Below are 21,457 nucleotides of genomic sequence, written 5' to 3' on the forward strand. Positions count from 1 at the left end.
CAGCGCTGCTCCAACCCCGGCAGCACAAGCTTCTGAGGGAAGCGAAGCTCAGGCTACAAAAACATTCAGGTCAGAGGCAGGTCAGATCCTTCAGAAGTGACATCTTGTCTCCCTGGGCTTTAAAGCTTCCCGAACAGTCCTTTGTGCTGGTGGTTTTTCTTGCTGGAGCAGGCAGCATGCAATCCAGCACCGCAGCATGGCTCCGGGGGTGGGTTTCTTTACATTAGCACCCTCAGGGATACTCTCACCTCATTTTGACTCATTTGCCTTACGAGATTGCTCTGGCTTTGTCCCTCCCTCCAGCTGAAGGTTGACTGTCAACCCACAGAACAGCTTGTTGCTCTTCCCTGAGCCCTGCTCTCTCGTCCTGTGCTGCACCGCAGCAGTGAAGGTGGCACCCACAGCGCAAGCTGCAGGGCATCGTAGGACCATCCCTTCGCTGGGGTGCTGCTCCCTGCATCCCACTCTGTGATGCAGAGCTAAAAAAAAACACCGCAATTCTCTGCAGACCAACTGCATCATCAACAGCAGCAGCAGCCAACAGAGCAGCGCCAAACCTCCTGCTGTCCAGAGCAGCAGTGACATTGCCACCAGTCCTAGACCACAGGGGGTAGCACAGTATAAAGCAGATGGATGCAACAGGCAGCATAAACCTCATCAAATACAGTGTATCGGTAAAGTAGAAGCCATTAAAGGCTGATTGTGACTGCAGCTGAGTCAGTTGGCTCAAGGCTGTAATGCCATCCATCACGTGGAGCGTGCCGTGCCAGGCAGCTGTAACGTCTTCTCACTATAGTGGGATAGGAACTGCATTTACTCAGAGCCCACACCTCTGGGTGAACGTCTTATGGTGTGTGGAACAATAGGACAAGAAACAGTGAACCTGAGAATTAACTAGAAGTTCAGGTGGCTTTCCAGTGAAAAATGTCAACTCTCATTTAAAAATAAGAAGGCTAAATAGATTGAAAGCCATGCATTTTTATCCTAACGGGTTAAGATTTCAGGCAAACTTTTTGGCATCTCGGGATTTATTTTTTTTCCCCTTGTGAAAAAAAAAAATTATTATGTTCTGTAGAAAATTCGAAACTGCATTTTTCTACTTCAAAAGAGTTTTGATGGAAAATGTTTGACCAGTCCTTGTAGGGGATAGTGTTGGATGAGGAGGTCACTGCAAGGACACGCGAGTGTGTGCAGAGAAGGATGGACTCTTTGATGGATTCTCTCAGGGGCTTGTTCCCAGGACCAGACACACAGGGTTGGGAGGTCTGAGTAAGGCAAAATCACATCTTATTTTAAAAGTACATATGCTGTGCTCCTGGTTTTCTGAAGTGCTTTGTTGTTGCCAGTGCTATACATTGCCTGCAGTAACGGTGCTGGCCGCAGGCTGCCAAGCCAACGCCTGGGTTGCTAGTGTAGCATTTGCACCCTTACCAGGTTTGGCCTTCAGACCCTGCGCTCCAAGCGTTAGTGTGAAGCCGCTGCCTTCTGGATCGCTTTCAAACACAAGCTGGAGTCGAGAGAAAACTGCAGCTTTGGCCAGGCCAGCGTAGCAACCGCCCGAGGCTGTGCCGGTCCCTCGGCACAGCGTGGCAGAGCTCTCCTCCCTCCGTTGCATCTCACCAAGACAGGCAGGTGAATCCCTTACCCTTACTTTTAGATAAGTAGTAACGCGTGACTCAGAAGCACTGGGGAGAGAGACGTCTCAGGAAATCAAAGTGGCTTCCCAGGGCTGGTTTGGAAATAAACCCGAATTGAATTGGGAGGCAGAGCTACACGAGGTCAGTGTGGGGATGCACGGAGCATGGTGATGTTTTGCTCTGTTGAGGTCCGTTCCCCTTCCTCTGTGCCTCGGTATTGTCATCAGGGTGTTTCCTGCACTGCCTGCTGCTTTTGTTGGTGTTTTTATCTCTTCCTGCGTGCGATGGCAGGGGTGTGGGTATCTCACGGCAAACAGCGTGTTTTCAGGCGCACACGCACATTCTGGCTGGAGTCAGCAGAGGTGGAGCAGGTCCGGCTGCACAGCCGGTGCCGGGGCGAGAGGAGAGGCTGGTGCTCCTCGCCAGCACCCACCGGCTCTGGGGCCCATCTGCCATGGCAGAGCTGCCGGATGGCAGAGATGGATGGCAGAGACGGCGCTTCTGTGTCTGTGGTGCTCAGCGAGATGGCAGGCTGGCAGAGCCAAGTCCTGGCTCTCACTGCTCACTTTGCCCTGAAACAAAAGCTCGTCTAGCTCAAACGGGGACTGGATCCAGTCCTTGGCAAACACCCTCGGTGCTCTCCAGTTCAGTCGTGCCACTTCTTCTCCCCTTACGAGGCTGAGAACTCCAGTGACCTTACAGCAGGGATGGAGTGAATCTTTAACTCTCTCAGCAAAACAATTAGCACTAACGAGCCCTGCTCCAGTCTGGGTGTTCAGGCAGGAGCAGACGGCACTGTGCACACCCATGTGTGCTCACACACCTTGCTACACGCTGGTAGGGCTGGGCTGGAGCAAGGGCCAGGAGGATGACTGGAGACCTGGCACTGCAACCACCTTGTTCGTTTGGCTTCAGCCACCCAGCAGTGTCCCCAAGGCAGACGTAGCACAGGAAGGTGATACCACCCAGAGGGACCTTCCTGGACCCCTGTGGTGCCAAGAACAGCTCAAACTTCCTCTTGTTCTGGAGCCGCCCCGAGCTCACCGAGAGCTGCCAGGCTGTGCTTCACAGCAGGGTGGGTACAAAGGTACGTGCTCGATATTGCCTTGCCCTAAGCACCCTCCCCACCTTCAATCCAGGTGCTGTGCCCACCTCTGCATTTCACCCCCACATAAGGCTGGCATGCAGGGGCAGATGAGCTGCAGCATGCTTGGATTTTACCCCGTGGGAGTCAGTGGAGTAAAAGGCACTCTAAAAAGACACAAAGCTGTTTTTCCCTTGGGAGGCATTTTGTCAGCACTACAGCTGGTAAAGGAGCTCAGGGTGCAGTGGCACCTTTGGCCAAGCCCCGATGGAGAGGGTGAATGGCGGGATGCAGCTGGGACATGCACCCAAGCGATGCACCGGAGGAGGCAGGAGGAAGCACCTTGCAGCAGCTGCCGCAGCACCCGGCATCGAAGGGAGGATGCTCGGGCACATGCAGCTGCCAGGAGATGGGGTTACAAGGCGAAGCTAAACAAAGATCGCTGTGAAAAGGAAACGGATCCCTCCTGCCGACTGTAAGGTAGGAGTTGAGCAGTAGCTGCTTGACATCATCGGGATGAGCATTGGATTACAGCAGGCAGGGACTGACTTGGGAGGGAGGAGAACACGCCCCTCGGCCCCAGAAGTGCAACTTCATTTAGCAGCTCCCAGTATAAGGAAACAGCAAGTCTGAAACTGGCTGCGATCCCCTGGCCGGCTCGGCTGCTCGCCACACTGGGCAGAGACACCAGCAGGGTGTAATCCAGCCTCGATCGCTTCCTCGGCAGCGGGACCGTGGAGCTGGGCATTCCAGGAGCAGCGGGACCCTGGGTGGCCGTAAGTAGGGCTGTGCAGGCATGTGGGGCAGGCGTGGGGCTGGGATGGATGGCGGCCAGGAGACCAGACTGGCAGCACAGAGAGCGGCTGCTCACCCGCTACCCCCAGCTGTGCTACAAAGAGGTGGTTTGCTTAGAGATACGGTTAACTTTTACCTAACCGACTGTGAACAGCCAGAGTTTTGCTGCCCACAAACTGAGATGAAACACTAAGCTGCCTCCCAGTTTTTTTTGTTGTTGGGAGAAACCGTTTGTAGGCTGATGGCAGGGAGGTGGCTGCTGCTTCACTTGGAAAATCGTGCAGTTCAGTGCTTGCTGCAAAGGGTAGCACGGAGAGCAGATGTGGCGGTTAGAAGTCACCCAGGACCGTGGATCAGTGACCCCCGCAGGGATTTCTGGCCTCATTTCTGACACGCGCCCTTTTATTCTGAGCAACACGCCGGAGGGAATCCCTTACAGCATCGGGGCGGCTCTGTGCTTGCACGAGAAAGGATGCCAGTCTGCGGGACAGGCACCGAGTGTGCCGCCTGTGCGGGGCCATGGCATGAATCTATCCTTAGGGCTGTCAGGAGCTGCAGGGCTGCCCGGGGCTTCCCTTCGAACTGCAGGCATAAGTGAGAGCTTTGCAGCGTGTGACAGCAGAAGCAGGCTTGGAGGCTCGCTGGCATCCAGCTTTCCAAGCAAATGTTTTAACAGGCAAAGGCTCAGGATAAAAAAAGAACTGCTGTGTGGTGGTATTCTCAGGAGGCTTTGCAAATTCCTCCACCTCAGAGCTGTGTGTCTTTCCCTCCGCTCTCTGGAGTCCCCTAAGGAGCTGGTAGCGAGCCACGGTGATGAGCTTTCACATGCACACGATGCCTTGGCCCCAAAGGGGTGTTTGGGAAATATTTACCCGCTCTAAGCAAAGGGAAACGTTTCTGCAGAACAAGAGCCAAGCACAGCTGTGAACCCAGAAGCAATGCCCTGGGTGACTCGCACTAAGAGGGGGACATGCTGCGGTCAAATGAGCAAGAGGCAGCTGCAGCGGGGATGCTGCAGCAGTGCAAGCACGAGGGGAGACTTGTGGAGTGGGGATGGCTTGACCGGGTGGCAGAGACCCTCAGATGGTTGCAGCCCTTCAGGCTCTGGGATGTTCACTCGTGGTGAGGTCAGCATGCCTGGCTTCGGTAGTTGTGGGTCAGACCTTAGCTTCTGAGATTCTTGGCTGGAAAGGGCCACCATGCTAATGCGTGGCCACCCAGCTGAGAAACTGCCTCTTTTCTGCTCTCGTGAGGGATTGTGTTTGGGAAAGAAGGTTGCATGAAGAGATCCTCAATGGCTGGATTCATTTATAGTGCTGATGTAGGTTAAATGGCCATTTACAAACATGGATGCACCAGGACTGCTTAATATACCTCAAGCACAGAGCAGGGCATTGAGTCAGTCCTTCAGACAGAGTTCCACATGGATGTACAAGTCCCCCATGCCATTATTTTCAAGGACGCTTTCCAGAGAGCATGGGCTCCGATGCCTCAAAAAGCTGGAGACCATTAAATACAGTATATGGGCTCCCAGCATAGGCAGCTTGGCCACAAAGAGATGGAAACCCAAGGACTTTCACAGCCATGCATCTTCCAGCCACCCAGTATTTCTGTACTCAGGGGCCAGTTCTGAGGAGCTCTACAGGCATGCAGTGAGCTAGAATGAGGACTTTTGCTTTTTTCCTTTATCCTCTTATTCCAAAGAAAACTAAAACTACTTTTGAGCCCACTCAGAGGAATACCCACAGGTACATAACCCTGCCGCCTGATATAACTATGGAAAACATTTTCCAAGTTATTAATATTTCCTGATCTCCCACATTTCAGAGCCAGGTCCTGCAGCATACTGCTGTGTGTTAATCCCTGCAGCCTGTCTGGGCGACTAGGCACCAGCGTTATTCCTGTTTTCCATAGGCTACACACAAAGCAGATGATTTTCCTGGGTTCATACAGGTCTGTGGCACGGTCAGGGATGAATATACAAGTCCATAAGGAACAGCAGAAGCTGCAACCCAGCCTTTTGTTTGCCTTTCTGTGCCACCCAGTTCTGGTCTCTCCCATTTTCACCTTGTTCACACTCTTCAAGGTTTCCTTATGTCACCAAAGCTGTATTTATGGACTGATCCAGAAAACAGGGTTTCCATCACGGTACCCATTTTAGAGGAGAGGGAAAAAAAACCCCAAACCCAAAAAACGGCCATGCTTCTAGTTGTCTCTAGCCCCATGACTAGAAAAAGCCAAGTCATAAGGGAGCTGCTCAACAGCGAGAAGGGCAGGTTCAGCTGTGGGTGGACTTTGTCCCCAGCTCCTCGCAATGGCAGCTGGAGAGGCTGAGACATCGCTGCAGGGCTCAGCCGGCACCTGTAGCGTGAGCGGGAAGAACAGCCACTGGACTATGAATGACCTGTTCCCCGGTTTGAAAGCTCTCACTCCCTCCGAGCCCACGGGGATACGTACTTTACACCACCTGTTCCTGGCTTGCACAGCGAGCTCCCCAACGCTCCCTCCCCAGCAGAGCCCCGGCGAGGCTGGGCTTGCTGCGCTTTGCACAGCTCCTGCACGCAGGCACGCTGCCAACCGCTGCCTCAGGAACTCCCCAGCAAGCGACAAAATGCCAACTTTTGTTGATATTTGCAGTGATGTAATAAGCCAAACATATCCCCACCAGAGAGTCATCCACTTTACTGGAATTACCGTTTCCACAAAGTGTAATTAATCTGTGGTGCTCGTCGCCACAAGGTATCGCTGGAACAAAGAGCTCAGAAGGCATTTTAATGGAGATCAGGTAGTTATCTCAGTAGCAAAACAATCCTGGGTATGATTAAGAGGACATTGTATTTTAAGGATTATAAAACTTCCTGGATCAGGGTAATTAGTGACTTATGAAAAACATTCCACTATAGTTACAAGCTTTCTTGCACCTTGCATCAGCCAAGGATGCCAGCTGCTGCCAGGGACAGGGCACTAGAGGAGGCAGTGGGCTCCTGTTCCCACCAGCAGCGCGTGCAGCCTGTTGTTTACCCAGGAGTCAAAAGACACTAGAACAACCTTCTCTCTGCTCCCATCACCTTGCTTGAAACCAGAAAGGATTTCCTCTCTGGATCAAAAGCAGCACCATAACAGCTGCTGTGTAGAATGATGCTGAATCCCACCAAAAAGCTTTCAGAGTTTTTTTGTTTGTTTGTTTTGAACATATATTCATTTTGAAGCAATGTTGAGAGCATCCAGCTTGTTTTGTGTGTTTGCTCCTTTTGGGTAACAGCTGATAAACATGGAGGGAATCTGAACCTCAAACACATGCATCATGCTGATGCCCTTGTAGATCATTCCTGATGGGGTATGGATGTTTAGCTATGCCATGAACATTTATTTCCACAGGAGTCCCAGAATAATCCATGTACCTTGATGGGTTATAGGACTAGATCAGGAGATGTAAAGTGTTCTTCTCTAAGTGACTTTACCCCATCCTTAGGCATACTGCGTGGACCTCACCACCCTTAAATCCCTGAAATCCGTGTAGGTTGTTGCCTGGCCTTTGCACAGAGGGGCCTTCAGAGCTCTGCCCATCACCCCAGGAGCAGAAGGACCAGATGAACTGGAAAAGGATGAGCCTTCAGGGATGGAGCAAGGGGCTCAGCTTCAGGTTTGCAGACTCCAGATTCCCCAGTGAGAGCTGTGGGGGGAAATATTGAACCAGAGCCAGGGCTCCAGGGTAGGAAAGCCAATACCAGTTGCTTAAGAGTTTTCATCACCAAAATCAGCCTGCTTTGAAAGAAAAATGTGTTTCACCCCACATCCCATCAGGAAGAGGGCTGTTCGGTGGTAACTTCTACTTCAGAGCATCATTGCTCCAATCTTCTGTAAGCCTTTCTTGGCAGAGGGCCACATATTTCGAGATATTTTGCAACCCATCAAGTGCTGGAGGTTTAACTGTTTGGGCTATGTAGCACACAAGCCAGAGCGGGGCAGGAAGGCAAAGGAAGAAAATAAAGACTTATAGATTTCCAAAGCTGCCTTTCTTCCTTCCTGCTTTTGTTTGCCTACTTGGTGCCCCAAAAGGGTGATGCATATTCCCCGAGTTGTGGGAATAGTGTTTCTTTTCCGGTCCAGTGTTTCCAGTAAGCACTTCCCTGTGAATGGGGTGAACACCAAAAGTGTATTGTAAAATCTCCACGTCTTTGTCTGGCTACTGTCATGATCATAATTAGTATTTTCCACTTCTGTAAGTCTGTCATCTGCAGATCCGAAAGTGCTTTACAAATATTTGAAGCATCTAGCGAGGGGAGCGAGTATTAATAGCTCCGTTTAACAGATGGGCAAACTGACACACAGAAGCAGCAAGTGCCCTGTCCTTGAAGCAGGACCAGAGCCAGCAAGTTGTCGGCTCCAACAGCTAGGGAGTTTTAAAAGTGGGTCAAAAAAATAAAGAGAAAAGCTGCAGATCTCTCCCAGCTTGGGAAATGATGGGGAATAGTTCTAGCCAGAGTGGTACTCAACACCGATGGGCCAGACCAATCAATTGCTGGATGAGCTACTGCTTATGTGGTTAAATGGTTTTTCTCTTGCTTTCTGTTCTGTTAATATTTGTCCCTGGGACAAAGTGAAAAAAAATAGTCCATAATGTTCCAAAAAGTCTGAAAGCTGAAACAGCTGCTAAAATAAGCAAGTGTCTTGTTTGGCTGGGCTCTGCAGGTCAGGAGATTGCAACGCACCCACAGATGTTGAGGCCACAGAGGAAATGTCTCTGAGCGGGGCTTGGGGACAGGGGGGAAGGCACAGCCATGCACAAACAGCAAAGGAACCCAAGGTTTCTTTGTGCAGCAAAACCCACACAGCAAGGTGACTACAAGTACCAGATCAAGCTTCCCCTTTTGCCTTGGAAAAGCCGACACGGAAGTGTCACTTCTTTAAAGGGCAGTGGAGCTGCAAACCGATGGCCATTTATACACACCCCCCCCCACAGCTGCCGGTCCCCCCGTGGAGCAGGTCAGGGGGCACGAGTGGCTGCAGCTCTCCCCGGCACACTCACAGGTCAACAAAAGGAGAAGCAAAACCAAGGAGAACTTCTGCAAAGCCAGCCCCTGGCTGGCCTTTCCTTGCTCTTAGACATGAAAGGCCAAACCTCTGTTGGCACAAACCCTCCCCGAGGTGCCATACGAACACCCGCAGCCCTGCGCCTGGTGTCCCCAAGCCAGGCTCCGGCTGAGCCTGCTGGGCAGAGCCCCGCCAGACCCCACATCCCCTCGGCTGTCCTAGCTGGTGGAAAAAAGCAGCTAAGCTTTATGCTTCCCAACAAAAGCACAGATTATGTTTTCTTACATTTATTTTCTTTCCCTTCCCCAGAAGCTGTTGCCCTGCTGCGTACGAAACTTGTTTGAAGTCATGTCCAGAAGGAAAGTCAACTAAATCAGGTAAAGATTCACACTATGGACTGATAAAATTTTTATTCACAGGGAGATATTACACAAACAGGCATGAGGTTTTCCTTCCCATTTCATAGAGTCACTTGTCCTCCCTCTGTATATTGTGAATTACTAGATGCTAGAAAGCTGCTAAAGGGAAAAAAATACCAATAATTTTGCTGGAATGACTTTCCTGCTGTATTTTCCATACTTCATAGCCATGTACTTGTCCCAGGCAGTGTCCCAGGGCTGACTAAGTGCAGCCCCTAGTGCAAGCCATGCCTCTCCCCTGCCAGCCACATGGACATTGTTTGCAAATCCTGCTCACAGGCTGCCCGCGTGCTTTGCATGGAAATATCATTTGCCTGTACACAACCATGTAAGCGAGTTTTGCTCTGCGGGTAGAGCGAGCCCAGCAAGATCCAGGGAACCCCCAAAGCTTAACCTTTTGCAGCACTTGTGTAAACGGCAGATCTGCCAGCTCAGACAGTCCTTTTCATGGTTTCGCTTCCATGGCTGCTGTGCCCAGAGCATCTCCTCAGTCCTCATGTCATCTTGCTGCTTTCTCTTGTTCCTGCGCTCAGCTCTCCTGTACACAGATCTGCCATGGTTGTATTGTTTGCTGGTCTGGCTATGCAGGATCTCAGGACTCTTTGGCACAGGTAGACATTTCTCCTGCAGGTCCCTCAGAGCAGTTCATCTCCTGCATCCTTCACCTATATCCTGCATCACCTGTATCCTACACCTGGGCTGCCTTTCAAGTGGACCATAACATAGCTGGCAATTCATTTCATTAGAAGCTTCACCTTTTCTGAGACTGTAACTTGCAACGATTGCTGAGCATCCCAGTGTAACGTTACAGGCACGTCTCGAGCGCTGCCTCAACTCGTGACTAGATGTCACATCCCTGGTGACTTATGCAGACAGATTTACCCTGCCTGCAGAAGCTGCTATCACCTGACACAGATGTACAAAACTTCACCCATCACAGAAACAGTCAGAGAAGGGGGTGTGCACGCCAGCAGAGCTTTCCCTGCCCATGTGGAGGTCCCAGCAAGGTCACACAGCCAAAGGGACTGCTGATCTCAGTGGGTAACGGGAGCCGTGGAGCCACCCAGAAGGGCTTAGCTCAGCCACTTCTCACCGCCAGCCTGTGTTTCACTCCTACACTTTCCTTTTCTATTGTATGTAAAACACCAACAGCACCATGCCAGGCACCCAATCCCTCCCACAGCTCCCAAAGATAGATCTTCCCAGGCAAGCACTGCCCCTGCCTGGGGTGGGAGGTCTGGGGTCAGCAGCCAGAGCTAAGCCTGGTTTTGCTAATCGGCCTCCTTCCACACTGATGCTCCGAAGAGTTGCCCCGGTTATTTTTAAGTACTGTTGGGAGCTGCCAGGGCTCTCGCACCTCAGGAGGCTTCACAGCTTCTCACTCGCCCCTTACACCACACCAAGGCCGAGGGGCCCTTTGGATGCTGGATGAGACTTTCTATGGGGTTGTGCAAGCCTGAATAAGGAAAAGCCAGGACAGGTGGCTCTCAGCCTCACACCCCCCGCGCTAAGCAGAGCCCCCTCACCTAGCAGCAGCCAGAACCGCACAGGCACAGCCTGCACAGCACCTCTTCCAAGCCAAGCTCTCCTTCCCAGCCACACCAGCACTGCTCCCACACAGTGGGAGAGCTCCACTCCTCACATCACAAAGAAAAGCTAGACAAAATTACTCTTTCTCATTAGGCATAAAAATAAAAACCTGTTCTCGCTCACCTCTGTTGGCATAGAAAGGTCCTCTTCCACCCAGAAACAGAGCCATCCCATCGAGGGCTGCTATGGCTCACACCTTCCTTTTATATGTGACAAGGGCAGCTGTGCTAGGATAGAAACTTAGAAAATACCCCCAGCTGCATCTCCTCAGCACTTACTTGACTTCTCCTTGCTCAGGGAAGCCTGCAAGGTGTTGGGGAGGTGGTGCTGCCAGTGAGGGACCCTGGGCCAGGAATTCAAGCGGGGTTTGAGTAGGTGATAGTCACTCAGAGGTCAGCACCTTGGTGTGATCAGAAGACCTGTGGGACCACGGCAGGGGTTTCCAGCCTTTGAGGTGAAATCCAGTAGGGACTTTTCTTCCTGAATGATTTGGGGGAAGACAGGGAACCCAAGTCTGGAGGGGCTTTCCATTGCAAAGGAATCTACCCCGTGGCCAAGTGTGATGCACATCACAAGCAGGGAAAATACACGAGTCTTCCTGAAACATGCCTGTGACAGCAGCTGTGGGGCTTTTGCAGCTGAAGGGTTTAATGTGACTTGTCTGTGGTTCATCTGCTTTGCAAATCTGCATTAGCAGATCTTCCACGCAGTCACTGGTTTTGTTCATGTAAAAATACGTTGACAAGTAAAGGAAGGGAAAGAAGAAATTAGGAGAAAATAAAAATAATGGAGAAGGGACTCATGGCCTCATACTTTTTACAGCTTTGAAAGGTCTCTGCAGGGGACAGAGAGACACTTGGGTGCTGGCTCACAAGGTGATGGGTGCTCGTGGCCATGCTGGGTGAACACAAGGAATCTGTCTCGCTGCTTTCTGTGCAGAAGTCAGAATATCGTGTCCACCCAGTGTGCCTCAAGCCACCTGGCTTGAGTGGGTGAAAAATGTGGGGGGGAGAAAGGTGCCAGCCTGCCACATCCTAAGGGCTGCTAGGGCTGAGTGTGCCTCATCCCGCTCTGCCACGCCATCCCTCGGAGGGATGTGCACCTTTCAGAGGTGGGGGGGGATGACACCCGAGTGCCCTGATTTATTAGCACTTTGAAGCTGTGGGATGTGAAAAACAAGTTCAACCCGGGAACAAAACAAAAATACAACTGCTGTCACGGCAACTGTCTCCAGATGCACAAAGAGACCAATTATTTCCATTAATCAACTTAGTGAGAAGCTGCAGAAGAGGCTGAAGCTGTAGCCAAGGCTTGGTGCTGAGAGGAGGGAGGAGCAGAGAGCTCCATCAACTCTGGTTGCCAAGGCAAACTGTGATTCCTGCGTGGCACGGGATTTTTAGAGCAGATGCTCAGCACCCGTTCCCGTGGGGCTGGCAGAGGGGTGCTGCCTGCTCCAGCCACGGGGATGCTGGCTGGCAGTGCTGCGTGGCCAGAGCTGGGCACTGGGCTGCCCTCCTGGCGGACGGACAGACGGATGGACTGGCTCCCTCCCGCCTTCACCCACACATCCTGACCTTAACGAGATGCCGGTGGGGCTGAGTAATCCCCTCCTGGCTCCCACACTCCCCGCCCCAAGCCTTCCCCTCTCCCATGGGGACTGCAGCAGCGCACATAAAGACTCACCCTACCCCTATGCCAAGGGTTGGACGTGATTTTGAAACCTGTCTGGAGCTTCTCCTGTATCAGCTGGGAGCCAGGCAGTGGCTGGGAGGATGTGGGGCAGCAGGGACTGCCTGGGACAGCAGAGACACTGCAGCAGGGGTCCCTGAGGGTGTGCTGAAGGCCAGGAGGGAGGGGATGGAGTTTAAGGGGCTTGGTAGAGCTAAATGCAAAGTTTGTGAAGTTGCAGAGGAGTCTCCAAGCCTAATCTTAGACCTGGGGCTAAGCAATTAGTTACCAGTTCTACGGGCATTAAGTGGCCTTTATACTGTAAAACCAGGCCAAAGCAAAAGGAGGGATCTGCTTGTGGACACTGAGCCCCAGTCCCCCTGCTGTATCTGCTCTCTTCCTAAATTAATTATAAATTTCCACTAAGTCCTAGAGAACCCTAGAAGTTCTGCTCCTGCAAAACCACTGCAGTGGCCGGAGAAGCTGTGATGTCTGTGCTGACTGAATTGATTGTATTTAGTGTAAGAGCCAGAGGGTGCAGAGTTATGAGGAATCCCACAGCAAAAGCTTTCCAAAAATACCAGTGTGCCATGCCTAGCCTTGACATCTCTTCACCACTGAAGTGTGGTGAGGCATTTTCACACTATTCTTGCCTGGAAAGAATTTGCTCAGCACGGGACACATGTGCCCTCATAGGAGACCAGGCTGCTGCCATGATCCTGCCTGTTTCCTCAATCCGCTGGGAAACCTGGGGCTCAGCAGCTTGGAGCATCTCAATTCTGGCCAACGAGACCCGTCACCACCACATTTTGATGGGTCCACAGACCCAGCAGGAAAGCAGGGGAGCTCTGTGCTGATGCAGACCCTGTCAACAGCCCTACCAATGCCTGTTGCATACGTAGCCACTACCAGACCAGGCTCCCAACCGGGCATTTGCATCTTCAGCTTGGCTTCTGGCCACAGGTCTAAGTTCTAGTGCATGGGGGTCATGAGCCACAGCGAGGCCTTTTAGGCATGAGCACAGGTCTAAAAATACTCTCTAACCCCAATAACACCATCGCAGAGCCCTCCTTCTTTGATGTGCAGCCCCTCACCCATCTTCCCAGACAAGACCCAGTGGAAAATTTGCAGAAATTCCAGCTGGAAGCTGTCAGACAGTTGGTGGAAACCCCCTGACCTCAAGTGATGGCTTCAGCCTACAGGATTTTTTTTCCTCCTTGCTGGATGCGACTCTCCCAGCAGGAAACCTCACAGCAGCCCCACAGGGAGCACAGAAATCCCGGTGCTCCCGTCTCTGTGCTCTACCAGGCCCCCCTCTGCAGTAAACCATCTTACACTGTAAATATTTTAAAAGCCCAGCAGGGCTGTTGAGTATGTTTTGCTGTTGTTATGGATCCGGCCCCAGCAGGAGAGGTCTAATAATAGTCACTGTACCCTGGAATGAAAGGGCAAGGGGCACTGCACAACGCGGAGGGTTTGAAGGCGACCCTGTGACTTCATGCCATGGCCCCTGCAGGTTGCCAATGAAGGGGAGAGAAGTGGGATGCGATGCATGAGTAGAAGAAGGGGTTGCATCCCTGTTCCCTGGCAGAACTTTGAAATTTCACCCCAGAAACACAGCACGGTTTAGCTCGGCTTTGTGGCTTTATGACTCTAGAAGTTTGGCGGCCAAAGGAGAGCATTAGACCTGCTGGTGTGACACCAAGCAGGTGGGAGAGCACGTCCCCCGCCGGGCTGTGGGATGAGGGAGCCATCTCCAACCAGAACCCGCAGCTGTTGGTTCTTGCCACTGGCAATGGGCTGGCCCAGGGCCCCAGATGGGCAGCAGCACCCCAGGACATCAGTCTGCTGGGGCTCCTGCTCCGGGAGCTCGGCATCGCGGTCCCTGCCCTCGGGGGCTGCCCGCTGCGGCCACAGGGGGGGACAAGGCGCAGGTCCCCCTCCTTGGGTGTCCCAGGGGAGAGCACCGTGGGCAGGGCGATGCCTCCGCTTGCTCCTGAGGAAGAGGGACATCTCTGAAGGAAAGCAGGGTGGGAGCAGGCAACGATTCCAGGCTTAGTTAGGCAGGGAAATCCATTGCTGTGTTCAGCCTTTGGACCTCCTTCCTTACAGCAGCCCAGGGGTGCTGTGCTGGCTGCCCTAAAGGGATGTCTAAGCAGGTGACTAAGCCACCTTACGCCCAAAAATGTCACAGCTGCCATGCAGAGACAAACAGGACTTTCTCTGGCCTAGGGGCCCTTTGTGCTCGCTGCAAAGGTGGGTTAGGTAGAGCGGAAAATCCTGAGGATGGCAAGAGGTAAGAGGCAGAGCAGCAAGGGAGCAGAGCAGGCAGCGGAGGGGAAGCTGGCTGAATTCAGCCCAGCTTGCTGATGGCCAGCATCACTGTGGAGTCCAAAAATATCCCATCCTAGCCATAAAAAGCCTACAGATTAACCTAGACAAGGGACAGATGCGATATCGTGTGAAGGGTTTCCTTGAAACTGGAATCCAGGGCTGGGTGTGACTGTAACATCCATCTGATCCCTGGGAGTTAGAGCCTGGCCACTGGCTCAGGTCACAGGGCTTGTGTTTGCCCTGCAGGCACATGGCCCTGTGTTGAGTTTAACCTGTCCCTGGCGTTTCCAGGTCATTTGTCTGCCATTCTTATATTATTTGCAGTAGCTGTTTGCTTGTAGTCCCTGGGATCTGTGCTGTGGAGAGGCAGGCGAATGGGGAAATGGGACTGAAACGCTGGCTTGCCAGTGGGACCAAGAGCGACACTGAGCTGACCCAAAAGAAATGCCCTGGTTTCTTCTACGGAAAGGCAGAAAAAACATTTAACCTTTGAATTTCTTAGCATCCACCTTTTAAATGGGTACAATTCAGCCCCAGTATAAGTACGGCTTGTTTAGCTGCAACCATCCACAGCAAAGCCAGCTGTTCCATCACTGGAAAATGCCGGTGAGCCCAGCTGCAATCCAAGAGCAAAACCGCTCCAGAAGCTGAGCTCATGCCAGCAAAGCCAAGACTATTACAGCTCCAGATTTTTTAGCCCTCACAAGACAACACAGAAAAGTAAGTTGAGACCAAAGGGCAGGTTTGGCAGAGCCAGATTGTTTCAGGGGGCATGGGAGCAGAGGCAGCTCTGGGGACACGTCGGGTGCCTGTGGCAGCTTGCAAGGGGCTTCTTCACTTGTGGCCATCTGGAGGGGATACAACCTCCCTCCAAGCAGCACAGAAAAGTGTTTGAGGGATGAGCCACTGGCAGCAGGTCCTTTGTCACCGTGCCACATGTCCCCTGCCCTGCCTCCACAGGCTGGTATGCTGCGCCGAGGGTGCAGGGACCATTCCTACTCCCATCAACAGCAAGGAGGGAAGGGAGGCACAAAATGGCCCTCTGGGGACAAGCTGAATCATGTCTTCGAAGCACCCTGGAACCCCTTGCACGGTGTATTTGGGTGCTGTGGGCTTATTCCCACAACGCCTGGCAAAAGCTCTGGCAATGTGCTTTGCAAGAGCAAAATCATTCCCTCCTGCCGGCCCACGGGAGTATGAAAAATTGAAGGTGGGGGGCCGGCGGGTGCTGCAGCGCTCTTTGCACCCCCTGCCACTGCTAAATGACTGCCCACAGTGACACAGTTTCAGGTTGAACTACGTGGGCAAGAGGGAAAGTGGTTCCTTTCTTGCCCCTGGCAGATGTTAAAAGATTCTTCCACTGACTAAAAACCCACTGCACTGTTACGCATCTGCCTGGAAATGTGAAAATGCTCTTTGAAAAATCAGGTTTTTCTATCAAAAAATTGAGGTGGCTGCTCCCATCACCTCCTCGGTCTGACAGCTGCCTGGAGGTAGAGGCTGGTGTGTCCCTGCCAGCGGGGAGGGGTCTGCCTGCAAGGCTTTTGAGAGCCTCCTACCTTGAAAATCCTGAAGGAACTGCACAAATTTGAAAGCTTTGCTCATAAATCCGCCCTCTCCAGCTCTCTGCGCAGAGAGGGGAAGGCAGGAGCCTGCCCAGCCACGGAAAATAACTAAACCACACGCGCCATCTGCCGTCCGCTGAGCTGGGACCAAGCCTGCCCTGAGCAGGACCAGCTTCTGCACACTTGGTTCCTTCCCCTGTTTTTAATCAAGATCCCATCCTTTTCCCATGTGATGGGGCATTCCGCCCTTTGGCACTGCCGAAGGTGAGCACACACCCCCGTTGGCAGCTACATCAAGGGACACCGGGAAGATGCTGCATCCTGGAGCTGGCCGGCTCCTGCTCCCCCGTCTGTGGAGTCTATCCTACGAACCAGGTGGTCCATCTCCGGTGCAAGTGCAGGAGGACTCCTGAGCATACCACCCCGGGATTGGCCTCACTGATGTGAAGGTGGACCCAGGATCACTTAGGGAAGCCTCCCAAGTCCGTATGCCATCGCTCCGGCAGCTACAGACAGTCAGCAGCCTGTGGGATGCCATGGGCCGTGAGGAGGACTTGTCTGGGAGTGATGGATGCTTGTCCTGCCCTGGGCAAAAGGCGCTTTGCTCGCTGAGATCAACCAGCCTGCTGCATCCAGAGCGGGTGCCTCGTCGCAGGAAGGGCATGCCTGGAAAGGGAGGAGGGAAGTCAAGGAGAAATAACAGTTGGCATCTCTCCCTGGGACAGAGGATGCAGCTTTTGCTGGGGGTCATTTAACAGGGGCTAGATGGACACCAAGCCCTGAGAGGAGGTGCGTGTTTGCAAGGATGTGCTGGATTCGGAGAAGCAAATCTCTTGTCCTGGGGGGTCTGGGTGGGCCAAGCCCCACGACCCACCAGCAAACTGGTGCCAGCACTGCCTGAGCAGGCATCAGCACCAAGGGAGGAGTCCCTGGAGCTACCAAAATGTACTGGGTTTGTGCAGGTTTGAGGTTACTGCACCCTGCTCAGTCTCAGGAACGGGGAGAATTTAACCTCTTTTGTCCTGGCTATTGCTTCTTCGCCAGTATCTCCTTTCTAATGTCTGAACATTGGGGATTACAGAGCACGGAGTGCGATTCCAGCCCAGGCTGGTGGTTTGCCAGCAGATTTCCCTAGTAGGAAGATCAGTCTTAAAGCAGGATTTGTACAGGAGGCTAGGCAAATTTCTCAGCGGGTTGTTAACCCCAAGACACAAAAGCAAGTGAATGACAAGACGCTGAATTTTTTTTCATTACACACAAGTGTTTCTGATTGGGACCTCCTTCAAGTATTGGCAGCATCAGCAGGGCTAAGGGCATTTTTCACAGTGAGTAGAATCACAGATAAGACAACAATCAATCTCTAACTTCCATGTAGAAAAAGAAACTAAGTGCCAAACTGAATAAAGAAGAGCAGGAGCAGAGCGAGCCCCAGGTTGCCAGGGCAGAGGCAGCGTGCGCTTGCGAGCTCTGCAAGGAGCCAGGACGCCTGCGCTGCGCTCCCCAGGCCGGTGAGCTCCCTGGACCCGAGTTACACCATCAGCTAGAATGAAAAACCAACAACTTAAGGACTTGACAGGCTGAACTAAAGGCTGGCTCGCAGCGGGGCTGGCGTGTGACGAGTGGCTGCTCCAAGCCTTTCTTCATGCTCTGTGCTTGGCACAGACACCAGCCTGGAGCGAAGGGATCCAAACATCTCACAGAAGGGCTGATTTTCACATCTTAAAGTGCTTATCCCAAAGCAGTCCAGTGCGACACTTTTTCAGTGGCATCTGGCAGCCAGCGGAGATCAGTACTCACCCAAAGCCCCATCCCCACAACATGCTGCCCTGCTCCCCCAGCTTTCCAGCGGGTACCCATCCAGGCCCTGACCGTTCCCCATTACGAATTCAGGTTGGATCAGCACCCCATCCCCCCCACAGTGAGCCAGATTTGGCCTCCGTTCAAAGCTCCCATGGCATTTTGAGGCAGAAGGAGGGCTTTTTCTGTAGGAAAAAAGCTGCTGCAAGTGACCTTGCAGCTCCTAAAGAAGGACAGAAGCTCAAAAGGGGAGGCAAACACCTTGTCTGCCTTGCTTTGCAATGGGAAGGCAGAATGAGGACCAGCAAGGCAGCTGGGATGGACCCTCCCTGCCCACCTGCCCTCACCCAGCACGATGGGTCACCCTCCGCACCGTCCCACATGACAGGGTTGATATCTGAGATTTTAGTAGCTGCTGTTAGAGGAGCCGGAGCAGAATTACAGGGACTATTTTTTCATGCTGTAATTTAACTCCACAGAGTAACCTAACCTGGGCAAAGCCATGACTCCAGGCTTGCTGAGCATCCTTGACCTCACAGCTGTGTTTTCTCTGCAGCATTTTGCAGGTGTATAGAGATGCAATGGAGGTAGAGTCCAGCACATACACCGACTTTATTTCCTGCGATCGGGCTGGTCGGAGGAACGCTGTTCATGACATCCAACGAGATGCAACCACCATCAGCATGCGCAAGCTGACCAAGGACCTAGGTGACCTCGCCGTTGAAGGAGCAGGTGAGCTGCTGCAGACACCGGTAAGCTCAGCTCCTGGCGCTCAGGCTGGAAGAGCAAGGCACCAAACGGCAGTACAGCTGACCAGTGCTGCCTCTGGGAGCATCACACAGATGCTCGGGAGAAAGCTCCCATTCCTCGCTACAGCCAGTGTCTTCATGCTCGGTGGGTACTCAGCTAGTGGGAGACTCCCCAGGCCGAGGGGCTGTTGCAGTGAACAGGGTGGTCCCGGGGTTCCTGGCACATGAGCACTGCACACTCCAGCCAAGACCCGTCGCTCGGCTGGTTTGTAGAGCCACTGGTGCTTGAACAAGCCATGGGCTGACCAAGAGCCATCCCACAGCAAATTACACATCAGGTATACCTTAGGCTTTATAGAAATCAAGTGTGGGGCAGGTTGTGGTTTGCTTTTTCTTTGCTGGTTGCTTTGGGTTGGTTTTTTTTTTTAAATCAGCCTTCAAATAGTTCCACAGTATCTTAAAGGTCACAGAAATAATTTTAAACACCACCAGCCACCTACAAATCTTCCCCTGTAGCCCAAACACGGCAGCAGGATCACCCTGCTCAGTATATACTGGCCAGCTGGCTACAAGGAGCATGAATCCTCTGTTCAGAGCACAAGCAAACCAGCCACTCTGATTTCACTAACGAGCAACAAAACATCCAGCACCACCGCAGAGGGTAAACTCAGTTTTTGCCCTTGCTCTTTTAGTCCTCCAGCCTACAATCTGTAACTATAAAACCACTTTAGAACACATTGCCCTAACTGTACCTCTTTCAACATGTCCATACTAACACCTCTCCACCCACCCATCCGTAACAAGGACAAACTAGAGCTTTTCTAACAGCCAGCATCTCAGCTAGCTGCCAGGCTGTCTGGCAGGAATTCCTGGAGCACTTGTGAGTTGCTGTGGCAGGTTAATCCAGGAGAGCACATCCCTGCCCCCAGGCTCCCTCCAGCATCACCGGCAGCGTGAGAAGCATTTGTATTCCAGGAACGAGAAGGGAGAACCCAATAGCCTTAAGCCAAATATCTGGCCGCAGGAGGGTAGCGCTAGGTCTGCAGGTGACGATCTGAATAAAATCAGTTGTGGCAACTACTGATCGCTTGTGTACTCAGCAGGGTGTAACCGTGCTTTCTTCCCAATCCTCCCTTCTGCAGAAAGCCAAAGAGATGCCACTTCTTCTGAGAACGACCCTGGAGCAAGACCAAAGGGGCAAGAAAACAGCCCCTCCCCATGACAGCGTACAGGGGGTGGGATGGGCAGGAGGAGGGCCTTGCTGTGAACATTAAACCAGAATTTGCTGTTGAATCTGCGGACAAAATCCAACCTGGAACAGCAAGTTGTCTGTCAAATGCCTCTGCTGCAACCGTTTTTGTTTAGAGCACTACAAGATGCTGTGCAAGGACTGACGCCTCCAAAAGACTTCTGCTCCTATCCCTAGTGATTTAGAGCAACACTGCCGTGGTTGTAGTGATATGAGCCATTCTCAAGATGCCTTAGCTGCAATTTTCCCCTAGGGGAAAAAACAGTTTCAGTAATAATAGACATGTCAGACTTTCCTGTCCAAGGTACCTTCCTCCTTTTTAAATTTAGACTATTATTTATTCTGTTTCCATAGATTAGGAATTTAGATTATTGGTTTTTCTAAGCCTCACCCTCATCTGCATCTTAGACCTAACCTGGCCTCTGGACTGTCCATGTGGTCCCTCATCAGGGTGGGCAGCGGGGAAGGGACCCGGCCAGTCCCGCTGCCTTCACGTCAAGCACCACTCACCTGTGCTGCTGCCACTGAGCATCAGGAAAGGACCAAAGCACAGCTCTGTGTGGATGAACTCCACCTACAGACCAGCAGCACCAGCCACAGGCATGTTTTTCTTCGGGTTTTAGCATTTTAAGGTATTGTTAAGGGGAGGGGAGAAACATTTTGCTGGTTTGACTGTTAAAATTCAGGCTTAACTTTGCAAGCTGTTAGCTGAGATGATCTCTGGTAGGATCTCACACCCTTCTCTCTTTTAGGAGACATGTTTTGTGTTAAAGATGGTTTGATAAAACTATATAAGCTGTTGGAATAAATAACGCAGCCTTCAAGTACTGAAGGAGGGTTTTTTTTTTTTGCCTGGATGTTTCTCTTTCCTCTGTCTTGCCTCATAGCTGGTTGAGCTGGGGGTTGTTCCACCGGCTTCCCCTAGCAGGTGGACACGAGAGTGTGTTACAAGAGTCCCTTCTGTCTGCGAAAACCTGCAGGTTTGCAGCATCTGGGTGGAAGCAGATGTAGCTGGGCACGGAAAATGCTAGAAGTCTGCCCCACTTTCCTAGGTTTGCTGCCAGGCAGCACTTGTCCCACAGGTGTTTCACCCACCCGTGGGAGCACTGCTCCCCTCAATACTGCCCCTGAAGTCAGGCACAAGGCTGGCTCGGGACTCGGGAGGTGCCGGTGGGAAAAGGTGTCTCCCCTGTGCAGCACAGAGCTACGAGGACATTGCCGGTACAGCTGTGGGAAGCAGCCACAGCCTGGCTGGGACCGCTGGCCGGCGCGGGGACAAGGCAGAGCTGGCCTGAGAAACTCTCCACTGGTGACACAAGGACGAGCATCACCCTGGCAGCCTAGGGAAGAACTGAATGTTACGAGTTTGAAATTTATCAGAGAAAACAAGGCCGTAAATAAGCAGAGAAGCAGCTGCCAGACAGGGAGAATTGTCTGCGGGCCTCTGAGAAGCGATGGCTGTGGGACCAGCACAGAGATGTCTGAGGCTCCAGTCCCCACAAGGAACAAGGGTTTGGCAGCCAGGTAGCGGCTGCA

General features: G+C 52.4%; 1 protein-coding gene across 3 annotated transcripts; it reads left to right on the forward strand.

Moving 5' to 3' along the window:
• Positions 1-3,088: 3,088 nt before the first annotated feature.
• On the forward strand, positions 3,089-20,745 carry PKIG (cAMP-dependent protein kinase inhibitor gamma). 3 transcript variants are annotated; one of them, XM_040608559.1, is made up of 4 exons: positions 3,089-3,201; positions 8,860-8,927; positions 18,480-18,675; positions 19,815-20,745. In XM_040608559.1, exons 3-4 carry the CDS (start codon positions 18,505-18,507, stop codon positions 19,944-19,946), a joined length of 303 nt encoding a protein of 100 aa, XP_040464493.1. In that variant the 5' UTR covers positions 3,089-3,201; positions 8,860-8,927; positions 18,480-18,504; the 3' UTR covers positions 19,947-20,745. The 3 variants fall into 3 exon arrangements, with proteins under 3 accessions (XP_040464493.1, XP_040464492.1, XP_040464494.1); XM_040608558.1 differs by lacking the exon at positions 3,089-3,201 and adding an exon at positions 3,253-3,497; XM_040608560.1 differs by lacking the exon at positions 3,089-3,201 and adding an exon at positions 3,274-3,497 and having other exon boundaries at positions 18,480-18,655.
• Positions 20,746-21,457: the final 712 nt, after the last annotated feature.

Source organism: Falco naumanni, chromosome 10 (assembly GCF_017639655.2).
Source record: "Falco naumanni isolate bFalNau1 chromosome 10, bFalNau1.pat, whole genome shotgun sequence".
Lineage (NCBI taxonomy): Eukaryota > Metazoa > Chordata > Aves > Falconiformes > Falconidae > Falco > Falco naumanni.